Source organism: Amblyomma maculatum, chromosome 8, assembly GCF_055883805.1.
Source record: "Amblyomma maculatum isolate TAMU_Amacu chromosome 8, ASM5588380v1, whole genome shotgun sequence".
NCBI lineage: Eukaryota > Metazoa > Arthropoda > Arachnida > Ixodida > Ixodidae > Amblyomma > Amblyomma maculatum.
This window is the reverse complement of record NC_139351.1, coordinates 33,109,149-33,121,715: the sequence shown is the minus strand read 5'-3', so window position 1 is coordinate 33,121,715 and position 12,567 is coordinate 33,109,149. Positions and strand designations below refer to the sequence as shown.

Below are 12,567 nucleotides of genomic sequence, written 5' to 3'. Positions count from 1 at the left end.
TAAGTTAATAGTTTTAAGGAAGAAGGAGCCATGCGTAGATTACGGGGAAGGTAGCCAATTGTTCGGTTAGATGAATTTATTATGTGGTTGACGTGGTACGTCCATGATAAATCGCTAGTGAGGTTAATACCAAGGTTTTTAAAAGAGTGGAAGTAACGGCAGAATCATTAATTGTATAAGCATGCAGAGTATAATTTCGGCGGCGATGGAAAGAAAGTAGTACTGTCTTTGTAGTGTTTAGAAACATTAGCCACGTTGAGCACCATTGGTGTACGCTATTAAGGTCATTTTGAAGGACCGAAGTGTCGTCGGTGTTAGTTATAGGGCGGTTGATTACACAATCGTCCGCGAAAAGGCGTATGGTAGACATTACTGTGGAAGGCAAGTCGTTAATGTATATTAAGAAAAGTAATGGGCCCAGGACTATGCCTTGAGGTACTCCTGAAAGAACATGCGAGTAAGTCGATGAGGAGCCGTTAGCGAAAACGAATTGCATGCGGTCTGTTAAAAAGCTTCGGATCCAGTTGAAGACAAGCGGGTGAAGATTTAAAACGGATAGTTTGAGTAAGAGGCGGGAATGGGGTACTTTCTCAAATGCTTTCTCAAAGTCCAAGAATAAGGCATCAGTTGGGATATTGCTCAATTACATATTCAATTACACACAATACGTTTTTCTTATTAGCATTATCAAGTATTGACTTTTCTTTCTGAGCATTTTGACACCTTTGAATTCCTTTTTTTTTTCAGTTTTTCGTTTTCTTATTTAATCCGTTATTTATAGTGATATTATTAACTAGCCAACGCCTATCACGCACCAATCAATCATCAAATATGATGTGTTTTTCTTTTTTTACACAGCCCGCGATTATGTCCGACACACGGTCCGCTACGACGACTACTACGCCGACGGATTTTCGGTCAAACGAGCTCTGTGCGCTATCGCTTACACAGTGAAAAACAGCTGACTGAAATGTTAGCGCAGACCTACCGTCTACACAAAGCAGTACTATTTCATTAAAGCAAGGTGCTAGGCTAGTTGGCTATTCATACTTAGTAAGAGAACAGCGCAGAAACGAATACAACCACAGGAGAGGACACGACAAATACGCTTCTTGTGTGTTCTTGTGTGTCGTGCCCTCTCCTGTGGTTGTCTTTTTTGGCGCTTTTTTCTAACCAAGTTAAGCAGTACTTTTTTCACGCGTGACTCAGATGGTTTACCTTTATGAAATAATCTGTTTAGCTTAAATAAAAAATACAGGATTGCACGTAGCTTTGCTTAAGAACATAATGGTAAAGCCTGTCCTCCTACAATTCTCTTCTACCTTTTCAGTCAATCTCTTAACTTGTACCTCAAGTGCGCGTTTGTGTACTTTTTATGAGTTCATTTCTTCTTTTTTATTTCTTTCTCTATGTCGACGGCAGAACCTACTGCGACGTCTCGCGGACATGTCTCGCGGAATCTCGCGAGCACAAGATTCCCACTGTGAGCCTCGAAAAGCTTTCGCCTTAAAATGCTAAGTTCTAGGCAGGATTTGAACCCATGACCTTGGGTTTGCTGATCTGATGCGCTACAGGCAACGCTTTTACGGTCAATGAACGAGCAGGATTTGTAGAAATTGCGTAGTCGTTCACGTAAAATGGCCGCTCACGACTGCATGGCAATGAGTAGAAGTTAATCACTATAATTATAGAGTACACCATTGGGCACTGTCGCGCCATACCCTTAAGACGGAGCCTAATTGCCCCTTATTTTTTTATTGAGAGCGTTTTTCCCCTATTGTGGTTTGTCGGCGCCGGCGAGAGGTCTCAGCCATCAGTTGGTCACGTGACACACATCTTTGAAGGCCTGTACAGTTGAATCCCGCTATAACGAAATTCACGGTGCACGAAAAAAAATTCGTTCTCGCGGAACTTCGTTATCGCAAAAATTTGACGTGAAACGCAGAAAGAATTGCCTAAGCAGCAGCAAAGGCGTTTAATGTCAAAAATCTGTAAGCTTGGTTTGCTTACGCTTCACGGCGAGCAACGCCGTCACGCGATTTTCGCACTCGGTCAGCAAACCCATTGCAACATCGTCGTCTCGGACAGCAACGAAATTCCTGATGACATCAAAAGCGTCCATCACCTGTACGGCGGTTGCCGCAGCCGGCGCTTCCTGTACGTCGTCGTCTTCTTCATCGGAAGAGTCCTTATCATTCCGGGCAGCTTTTATGATCTGCTCATCACTCACATCTTCGTGAACAACAACACAAGCGTCAGCGCCGATGTATTCGTCGAGCTCGAGATTAGGCGGCACGGTTCCTATTTCTCCCAGCGTTTTCCAGGCGGCCGCGATCCCCGGAGCCGGTGACGCCTCTTCGTCGTCGTCTGTAACGCCTGGTGTTAGGCCAGCAGAGTGTACGGGTCGACCTTCGGCAAATCCGGCGTGCCTGAAACAGTTCACAATTACTGAGCGCCCCAGTGTGCTCCAGGCAGCAGACATAATCTGCAGTGCCACGTACAAGTCCACCTTCGTGTCTCGGCCGGTTTCAGTGTTAAAAAGCAGCCGCTGAATTAACCTCCCGCGGTAAGCGCGCTTCAGGCTAAGAATCACGCCCTGATCGAGAGGCTGTAAGACAGACGTGCAATTGGGAGGGAAAAACCTCAGCTCCGTGTTAGTGAGCTTGACTTCGTCGGAGTGATGCGCTGAACAATTGTCCAAAAGCAAGCAAACTTTACGGCCCTGCCGCTTCATGTCGCGGTCGAATGCCATCATCCACTCGGTGAAAATAGCGCGGGTCATCCATGACTTGTTGTTCGCCTTGTACTGCACAGGTAGGCTACGAGTTCCCTTAAAACAGCGCGGCTTGGCACTTTTGCCTATGACTAACGGTGGACGCTTGTCCGAGCCATCCATGTTTGTGCAAAGCAGCACTGTGATGCGTTTTTTGCTGTGTTTGCCGCCGTGACAGCGCTGCCCCTTGAAGTCGAGCGTCCTAGCCGGCAACATCTCGTAGAATAGCCCGGTCTCGTCGGCGTTGTAAATGTCTGCAGGCGCGAAGTTGCTTAAAATTCCGGCCATGTTACTCGCCTTCCAAGCAGCTGCTCCGTCCACGTCTGCTGACATTGACTCGCCGCACAACACTTTTCCAACGATGTTATGGCGGGCCTTGAAACGGTTTAGCCAGCCAATGCTGGCTTTAAAATCATCAATGCCAAGTAGGCATGCATAGTTCAAGGCTTTCTGCTGGACGATGCTTCCGTACAGGGGGACGTTGCTGGCTCGTGCTTCCACAAACCACGCATGCACTGCTTTGTCCAACTCTTCATGGAGGGGCCGCGTCACCTTTTTGTGCTTCGAGGATGTGCCTGAAGCAAGTGCCATTCTCACGCTGTCCTTATTGCCTAGAATCGTTGACAGCGAACTTGCAGGAATTCCGAAGTCTTCAGCAATTGCCGCTTTCTTCCTTCCGCTTTCTGCTTGGGCGATTATTTGAGCTTTTTGCTCAAGGGAAAGAGTTTTGCGTTTTTTCACTTGCGTTGCCATCGTGTCCTGCGGATGAAAACTCGTCGTTGTCGAAGAGAAAGGCAGCGAGTGAACAACGCGACCACGACACAAAGCCAAAATGGCGGAACTGCAATCACGTGATTTCATGCTTAATGTGGCTTTGGATTTGACTTGGACTTCTCGCCAATAAAACTAGTTTCGGTTTCGATTTTGAACGCGAAAATTTCGTTGAAGCGGAAACGCTCTGCAAAAATGGTTCGTTGTGCAGAGAAATTTAGGCCATTAATTCTTATAGGATACTCGCGGGGAATAAAAAATTATTCGTTGTCGCGGAAATTTCGTTGTGGCGGTATTCGTTGTGGCGGGATTCAACTGTATATACATCTACATAAGACGTACCTTGGAGCGAACACCGTGGTTAGCGGTTTTTCAAGATGAGCTAAACCTTTCGAATTGACTCTTTGTCCTTGAAGCCAAATAATTTCAAAGTTAACCTTTACTCATTAACAAAAAAAAAAAAACTGCATTCCAGGTCAGGCGACTCTCAACAGCTACCAATTGTTTCCACTAGGCTAGGATAATCTGCGCTTTTTTTTAAGCCTTGTTAAACCTGGCGTGTGTGTTGGGGGTAGGGAGAACTTTTATGTGGATATGTATAGATTCGTTAGATAAAAGGAAATGGATATTTTATACTCTGTTGTGTGCATGTGCACGTTTTGCACGAGACGAAAGCCGCGACAGATATCTTGTCAGCGTCTAGTCAATTACCTACACTAAAATTTCGTCTTTTCCACATCCATGATGCATAGTGGGTATTTATTTTTTATTCGCATATGTACACAGCTTTTCATATAAGTCATAGCTAAGTTTTATTCCAAATTTGCTGGTTTTCTCGTCTTTGCAGTTGTTCACGTTTCCTCTGTTGGAATCCTACTGCCTAAATTCCTAGTTTTTATGCTTTCGTGCATTCATCAAATCAAGAGACCATAGCCGTATTTGCACCCTTGTGGTAGTGAGGACTGAGGCCTAAGAAGAGGGACCGCGCCCTTACCACTAAAGAACCCTTAGCCAAACGAATGAATCCATGGCCCGACCGGTGCATCATTACCGAACTTTTGTGAGACTGCGTACGTGTTTTATTGACGGACCAACGCCGGTTTGCTCTGTACAAAATTAATGAAAACGATTCACGCCAAAAAAAACTCGTTGGAGAGCCACCTGCTGTGTGCCATCAAAATCCCAAGCCATGTGAGGGTTCCCTAAATTTCACTACAGAACCTGTCACGCAATCGTACGGTCTAGTTCGCACTGTATGCTAAATATTTTCACGTCTGCCCATAAGGCGCTGACAAGGCCCGCATCGTCAGCGTAAAAAATATACTAGGTTTTCCGTAGAGAGAGAGGGAGAGTCCATATTTCCGGGCCCATGTGAACTACGCCTTCTTTGACGAATGCTTTCTCCCACTGCCCCGATAGGGACATCTCTCATTGCTCTCCCTCCCACTCTCCACGTGTGCCCCTATTCCATCGCCGTGCGCAAGGGTGCTACGCTCGCATACGCTCGCATAGGGTGCTTGCGCATAGGAAGCCTACATGCTTCGCCGCGGCGCCCGGATTAGGGTGGGGACATTTCCTGCCAGGGTTGCCGATTTCGGCCAAAAACGGCCGTCAAGCTTGGTGGGCCGCCATTTTAGTCCCCAGCTTATTAGTGGCACGCTTTGTATATGTAGAACCATGGTACGAGCTAAGAGGAGAAATTGGCCGAATTAACTGATAAAGAACATTACGTGGGTTTTTGTAGGCATCACAGCTTGGTAATTAAACCAAAATGACGTTCTTTAGTAGAAAATATCGTTAGCCGACGCGTTGTTTCAATGTGTATCATTACTTGGTTGATGAGCGTCGTGTACCTAATGTATAGATAAAGTGTCCATGGCCACTGTGTAGTTGTGTTTTATTCTAACTACAATACTACGATTGCTACATAAATTGAAAGCTTATGTCGAGTATAATAGCAATAAAATTATTGTAAGTGCAATAGTTAATTAGTTACTATTGTGAATAAAACTGAACTTTGCGCTGCAATATCAAGTAATATATCGTTGAATACCTTGCGTCGACTATAATTGCACTTGACTATTTGCAATTGTTAGTTACTTGCCATTCGATAATTAACTGATTAAAAATTGAACTTCTGACTATAGCATGAAGTCATATATCATTGGATAGCTTATACAGAGCATGTTTGCTCTACACTAATTGCCGGTTTAGTTAAGAACTGCTAACTAGATAATTGTGATTAACATTTGGACTTTAGTTAATTTTAGTTGATCAACGTTAATTAGATAATTGTGATTACCACTTGAACTTTAGGCTACAATGCCAGATTATATATCACAGGATAGCTTGTATCTAGCACGATTGCAATACACTAATTGCCGGTATTTGTTAATAACAGTTATTTAATTAACTATGATTAAGAGTTTAACTTCCGACTATAAATCAAGCCATATATCATTGGATAGTTTATACGGAGCATATTTGCACTTAATCAATTGCCGGTTTAGTTAAGAACTATTAACTAGTTAATGGTGATTAACATTTGAACATTAGTTGAGTTAATGTTAGTTAATCGCCGTTAATTAGATAATTGTGATTAACACTTGAAATTTACGCTACGTCGTCATATATCACAGAATAGCTTCGCAGATCATAGCACGCCATCTAGCCTCGAAGCTTAGCACTCTTCTCGCGGCACCCTCTCCGCTAGAGGCCGCCCGTTGCGCCGTCTGTCTAAAGTCACTCACTCGTCTATCCAAATGGTCCAAATAGGCGTCCGTCTTCGTTCTGTCGTCGGCGACGAACTGGGCAAAACGCAAGCAGCACGCGCAGCAAAAAATAAAGCTATCGAAAGAGTTTCATGAGGCGCCGCCGAGCGCAACAATTTAAGGCTTCCCCAGCGCCCCGCGTCCATTTTTATTCGTGCTTCGCGCGCAATGACCGGGGGTTCGAGAGAAATTGTAGTTTAAGACGCGCTTGACAGGTGGCGACACCCTCCGGGAAAGAGTGGTTTTCCGCCAGCTGTTTTGCGCTCTTCTCTTACTCTCCCCACGCTGAGAGAGAGTAAAGAGAGGAGTGATGCGATGATCGGAGCGGACGCTCTCGCTTGCCAACAACCGAATTGATGAAGGCTACCCAGGAATGGCTGTAAACGTCTCCATTGTTTTTCTTTCTTCGTAAATCCACGAAACATGTCCACCTGACTTGTGAAAGAACACACTTCTTCCTCCTCAAACGCAACGTTTCGTCTTCTGAACCATGCAACGTTAAGCAGAAATGCAGCAACCGAAGTTTCGGTTGATCACGTCCAGACAATTGATGGTGATGCCCGGATAGAGCGTAATATTTTGGAATAAGGCTGCAAAATTGTCGTGTAGGTCACTGTAACGTTTAACAAATGTACGTTAAGTAATCTGCTGCGTGGTATTGTATGGTTTGGTTTGGTTTATGGCGTTCAACGTCCCCCATCAATGTTTGTTTGTATTTTGCAGAATACGCAATAAATAATGAATGAATGAAAAAAAAAAAAAAGCGACTCTGGCTATAGATGCCGTAGTGGAGGGCTCTGGAGATTTCGACCACCTAAGGTTTTTTTAACGTGCACTGACATCGGATAGCACACGGGCGCCTTGCTTTTTGCCTCCATGGAAAAGTGGCCGCCGCGGCCGGGATTCGATCCCGTATCCTTGGAGACAGCAGTCGATCGCACTAACCACTGCGCCACCGCGGCAGGGTGTCGCATGGTATGCTTTTAATCAACGTAAGACCAAACGTCATGCTGTTTTCAAACTACACATTTTATAATAATGCTCAAATGTCACCATAAAACAGCATTACCGATATTTTCAACCATCTTTCTTAGAACTTCCTTTATAGCAGGGCTTAAAGTCAACGGAGTCTTGGACACCTCTCTAGTATTTAAAAGGAATCTGCCCTTGGGCTCGAATGTAGGAACTACATGAATCCCACTTCCCTATACACAGAGCTCGTCGGCGAACAATTACAAAGGGACGAGCGCGCACACTACAAAGTACTGCTTTCAACAGATCTGTTGAAGCTGCCGTGAACAATTTAATCAAATTTCTTGACCACCGCTGGAGAATCACCAAACCCTTATTTCTTTAATTTGGTGCAGCAAGTTAAACGGGAAATTGTAAAGCTTTGTTTTTGTAATGCTCTCTCGAAATTGTGCGACCAATTGTGCGACCATCGGCGGGAATTGACCTCATAGCCAGGTGGCCCGATTGAAATGTTCCGGCTTTTCGTTTACAGGGTTGTTCTCTGTAACCGAGAGCATGATCAGAGAAAGCAAAAATGGGGGTACGGCTGAAACAGATCACAAAAAAAAAAAGTTACGGCAATTCATTACACGCATCCTAGGCGAAAATTTCGCTAGACTGATTAGGATCCCTGATGCGTCATCTATAGTTTTGTTTTCTTTTTATCCATCCCTCCCTTGAAATTTTAACGTTGCTTTTCCGAATAAACCATTCAGTTGCGAGTGAGAAAAGAGCTTGTGTGGTCTGTCCTCTTTTTCGCCGTGTCCGTCTTTTTCGCGCTCACTTAAAGTGGGTTATAGGACCACTAGGAAGTGGTATTGCCTGCCAAATGGTACCATTGGGAAGTGAAACCCCTTTGAAAAAGCAAAGACTAAATGGAATTGAGACAGAATTAGGCATGCTTTTATGGAAGGCAAGACATACAACGCACAAGAAACGAGTCAGGCATTATGTACCATCAATTTGTATTCGTCCACTGGGAATACTTTCGATCCCATATATATATATATATATATATATATATATATATATATATATATATATATATATATATATATATATGTGAAGGAAAGAAGCCAACAGTCGGCGAGGCCAAGGAAAGCGTTGGGGATGGTACTTTGTCTTTTTTTGTTCTCTTTATTTTTTTATTTTTTTTTAATGTTTACTTGGATAACCACAGAAATTAGTAATGTAATCTGTTTAGGGGAAAGATAATTAAACACAAATTAGAAGAAAAAACAACGTGCCGATGGTGGGAATCGAACCCACGACTTCCGAATATCGCGTCCGGTGCTCTTCCAACTGAGCTACATCGGCCGCTGCCCCCCCTGCTACTTGCTTGGGTATTGATGTTGTCTGTATACGAACCTTGAGAGTGTATATATATATATATATATATATATATATATATATATATATATATATATATATATCTTCGTCACACTCATACTGGCACCAAAGAAGCTTGCCTTTTGAACAAATTTGATTATTTCATGCATTTTTGTCAATAGTGATAGCATATAAATGGTGAGTACAGTTTAGTAGGTTCAACTGCCAATAGCTGTTGTTATACCAACCAGGTTAGTGCTGCTTTCTTTTGTTGAAAATGCAAATTTATAAGTGGACTTCTGTGAGATCAAGTCGCACTTGCGTCCAAGAGTGACCTCTTGCTTTCAAGGGCGGCCACTTCGATTCTCACTTCATATTTTCGCCTGGGATGCCATCGCTCACAATTTCAACAAAATTGTAGAGGTTTCACGCGCGTTAGCCATCGGCCGCAGCTGAAGTGGCTGCTGCCGCTCCGATCTTGGTTGGCTTCCGCGCTTTGTAGCTTCTCGCCAACGGGCTGTGGTCTCGGCAGAGTGTATTTATTTATTTATTTATTTATTTATTTATTTATTTATTTGATACCTCAAAGGCCCCTGGTATGGGGCATTACGCGGCTGCGGTCACTGTCTTTGGCCAGATGGTGTATGTGGCACAGATGGAATTTCATGAAGACAACGATGTTCACCGCACAACACCAGAGTGTTTTGCAGAATTGGAGCTTGAAGGCGAGGATGTCTGATGCACAGCGCGAGAATTGCAGTCTTACACGAGGCGCGATGAGGGTTGCATCAATTACAACAATGAGGCGTGATCGGCTCCAGTGTTGACATAGTTCCTTCTGCCCGGGCACGACGATGCGATGTTTGCTGCACGCGCGAAATGAAACATGCTGCGCACGAGTGCACGGTGCCATCTCTGGAACGCATTAGGTGCCGGAATAACGCGAAAATCCTAAATTAGCGTAGTAGAGCTAAGCTCTAAAATTGGTAAAAGAGCAGGAGTACACTGAATGAGAGACCCCGAGAACACAACAAGGACGTTGAGTACAAGAAGAGTAATATTATCGAGTACTGGTCTAAGATACAAGCCAGATGGATGCCATCCCTTTTTCAAAGACTGCAAAATCAACAGAAATAAGGAGTTCATAACACGAGATCACTGAAGCCAGAAAAAAAAAAAAAAATCTGAAAGATGAATCTGTAAACGATCTAGCGATGTTCCTGTCGAAGAAGGAGATAGCTAGACTTCCTAAAATATAGCATCAGAAGTTAAGGTGTGCAATATGTGGTGGCGTGTTTCGCGGTAGCATGCTGTAATCATGTTTGTCTATGATCCTAGAGTGTATAAAACCTGCACTTGATTTGAATAGAACGTAGTTGAAAGTTAGCGCACGTGCTATCCACTCAGCGTTTTGTCATTTCCTTCAAAGCGCTGTATTTCCAGCATAAATATAAAGGGGACCGCACTCCCCTCTCGCCGCACCCCCGTCAATCGCCTCCTCCAAGAGCGACCCATTAAATCCGCCCTGGACGACAGCGGCCACCTGCCTTTTAAAGAACACGTCCACTACGGGCGGCCACTGCGACCCGACCGTGCATCACCGCTGCGTGCTCTGGTGCTCGGTATCCTCGGAGAGGGAGAAAATTTTTCTCCACCGCGACCCTCTTCCTCCGGGGCGCAATTCAGCTGAAGGCACCGGCGTCGTGAGGAATGCTGGTCGTTTGAAAGCTCCGCCGCCGCCGCCGATCACTCGGCTCGCAGTGTCGGTGCCTGTCGCTGTACAGCAGCAGAGCTCTAGCCTCACGCCTACCACGTTGCGCGAGGGAAAGTGATCCCGTCTACTAAACTCCGCGGCGGCGTCTCAAAGGGAAGAGAGGAAGAGGAAACCGTACAGATGCGAACAGAGAAAGAAAGAATGCCTCTGACTCAACCGTAGTAGTGCCGGCGCGAAACCCTCTCTCACATGAGTGAGGGAGGGATGTGTATAGCAAAAACAAACGAGACAGATTCCCGCGAGGAGGGCTGCAGAAGTCGGCGCGCTCTCATCCACCCGAAGCCACGTTTGCCGCGCCCTGAAGCAGCGTTTTGTCATCATCGAACCCCGCCGCTGCCGACCGTGCAGTGTTCGCATGCACAATACAGCGGACTTCCCACCGTCGCGCCGATGGTGGCGGTAGCGGCGGGTGGCCTTCTCCACAGAGGGGCGGCGTGTTCTTCAGCGGCGGCGGCAGCCACCATGGCCGTTGTTGAAACCGCTCGTGCGCGCGGTTGTTCCAGCGGAGGACAGCGCTCAAGCAGAATGCGCGATGTGCTCCCTCGCACCCGCGTTGTCGACGTTGGTGACAGTGGTGCAGACAGCGAAGCCAGGTTCTGTGAAACTTGTCGCTGTGCTCGTCGCGGACGTTATTCGGTACGGAGGTGGCGCAAAGCTCGGAGCGTGATGCTTTGGGCGCTCATGCTGCCTTGCGCGGTGCACTTTCTCTTGGATACGGCTGTTCCTAGGGTTGTCGCCGAGGTCGCGCCCGTCAGCACTTCCCTCAACAACGTGTCGCTGATCGGCGCCACCAATTACAGCAACGTGACGGTGGAAGCCAGGTAAACCAATCTTCGCCGGGCTCCCATCCCGCGGTTGTTGACGTTTCACAGGCATTATAAGACGTCTGTGTTTCTGATCTGTGAAAAAAAAAAAAAAAAAAAAAAAAGGGGGGGGGGGGGAGGTTAGGCAAAACCTCCGGGATGAGACCGCGCTCTGCCCGGTAGTTGTCTCCTGAGACAGCGCAGTTCGGCTTATAGTAAATGAATTCGCCGCTGCCGGGTTGCAGATTGAACTACGGTGGATGGGCTGGATATTTATACCTCTTGAAATTTAATTCACCTCACAGAATTAGTGTTCTCTCGTAGTTTCAACGTGGCTGTTGTAATGCGCCGATGTCACGGATTAAATGCAATCGCAGCACATCTTAATTTATTGGTTGAAATGCACGAACAGCTAGAAACATATGAAAGCCTCACAGGGTTGTTTGACAAAACATACATCGCCGATCTACTGGACACTTGTGTCCTAAATAAAGTTTATTACTGCTACTAGCTCTAGAATGCAGTTTTTTTTTTTTTTTAATAACATTTCATTCTCGCGTAATCGCTCTGGCGCGAATGCACTGCACTCAACGACGAGATTATGGCATCGCGAAACCAGAAATGGACTCGAAAATTCACTGAGCAGACGGGCTTTCAAGAAAGTGCTCTTTCGTGGCTTCGCAAGAGTGTCGGCATTGATCATGACGCGTTTGCATTTTTGCCGCAAGTTCTGAACTCATTCAAGATTTTTGCGCCGTTCGTGTTTAGAAACTTCGCAGAGTTGAAAAACTGAAAGCGAGCCCCTCCCGCTAGTTTAATAACAAGCTGCGCCAGGTTTGTTTCCAATTTCAATTTCCCAGCCGCGCGCTGCATGCTGCTGCCGGGGGGGAACACGCCCATCGCTTTATGAGCTGCCCCGAGAGCCGAGCAGCGAAGCCGCCTTTACGGCAGTGTGTATTTTTTCGCGCGGCTAAGTGGTCGCGAGCTTCAGGGCACGCCCGTAGAGCGTTCGGCTGCTACGTCGGGGCGTGATATTGATCGGTGGCAGGCAAATGCTCGCCTAGCAGAGAAGCGCGCACTGTCTTCTTTTGAGGAGCAGTTTTTCTTTTTTTTTTTCTTTTCCCCACGCCCACGAACGAGCCACTGACCATATATCTTGTTCCTTGGGCTTCGCGTCAGAACCATTGGTCGGTTCGGGCAGCATGAACTGGCCAGCTAAGTATGGGGAAAGTTTTGTAAAAGGATTATATAGCGCATTTGATTACCTGCAATGCATTGAAGTGAACCTGACGTTCCGATTTCGAAATTTCTTAGAATAACGGATAAGAGCAGATC

At 45.9% G+C, this 12,567-nt stretch overlaps 1 protein-coding gene across 2 annotated transcripts in view; it reads left to right on the top strand.

Annotated features, from left to right (window-relative positions):
- Positions 1-12,567, top strand: part of LOC146180867 (tyrosine-protein kinase transmembrane receptor Ror-like) — a 389,432-nt gene that overhangs the window by 341,793 nt on the left and 35,072 nt on the right. Inside the window, exon 1 of one of the 2 annotated variants that reach the window (XM_084576196.1) lies at positions 10,394-11,250. The exons of the other annotated variant lie outside the window; for it this stretch is intronic. Within the exon in view, the coding sequence (XP_084432322.1) occupies positions 10,619-11,250 (632 nt within the window). The 5' untranslated portion in view covers positions 10,394-10,618. Of the gene's footprint in view, positions 1-10,393; positions 11,251-12,567 lie in introns of those variants that run through there. 2 annotated transcript variants of the gene reach the window in all.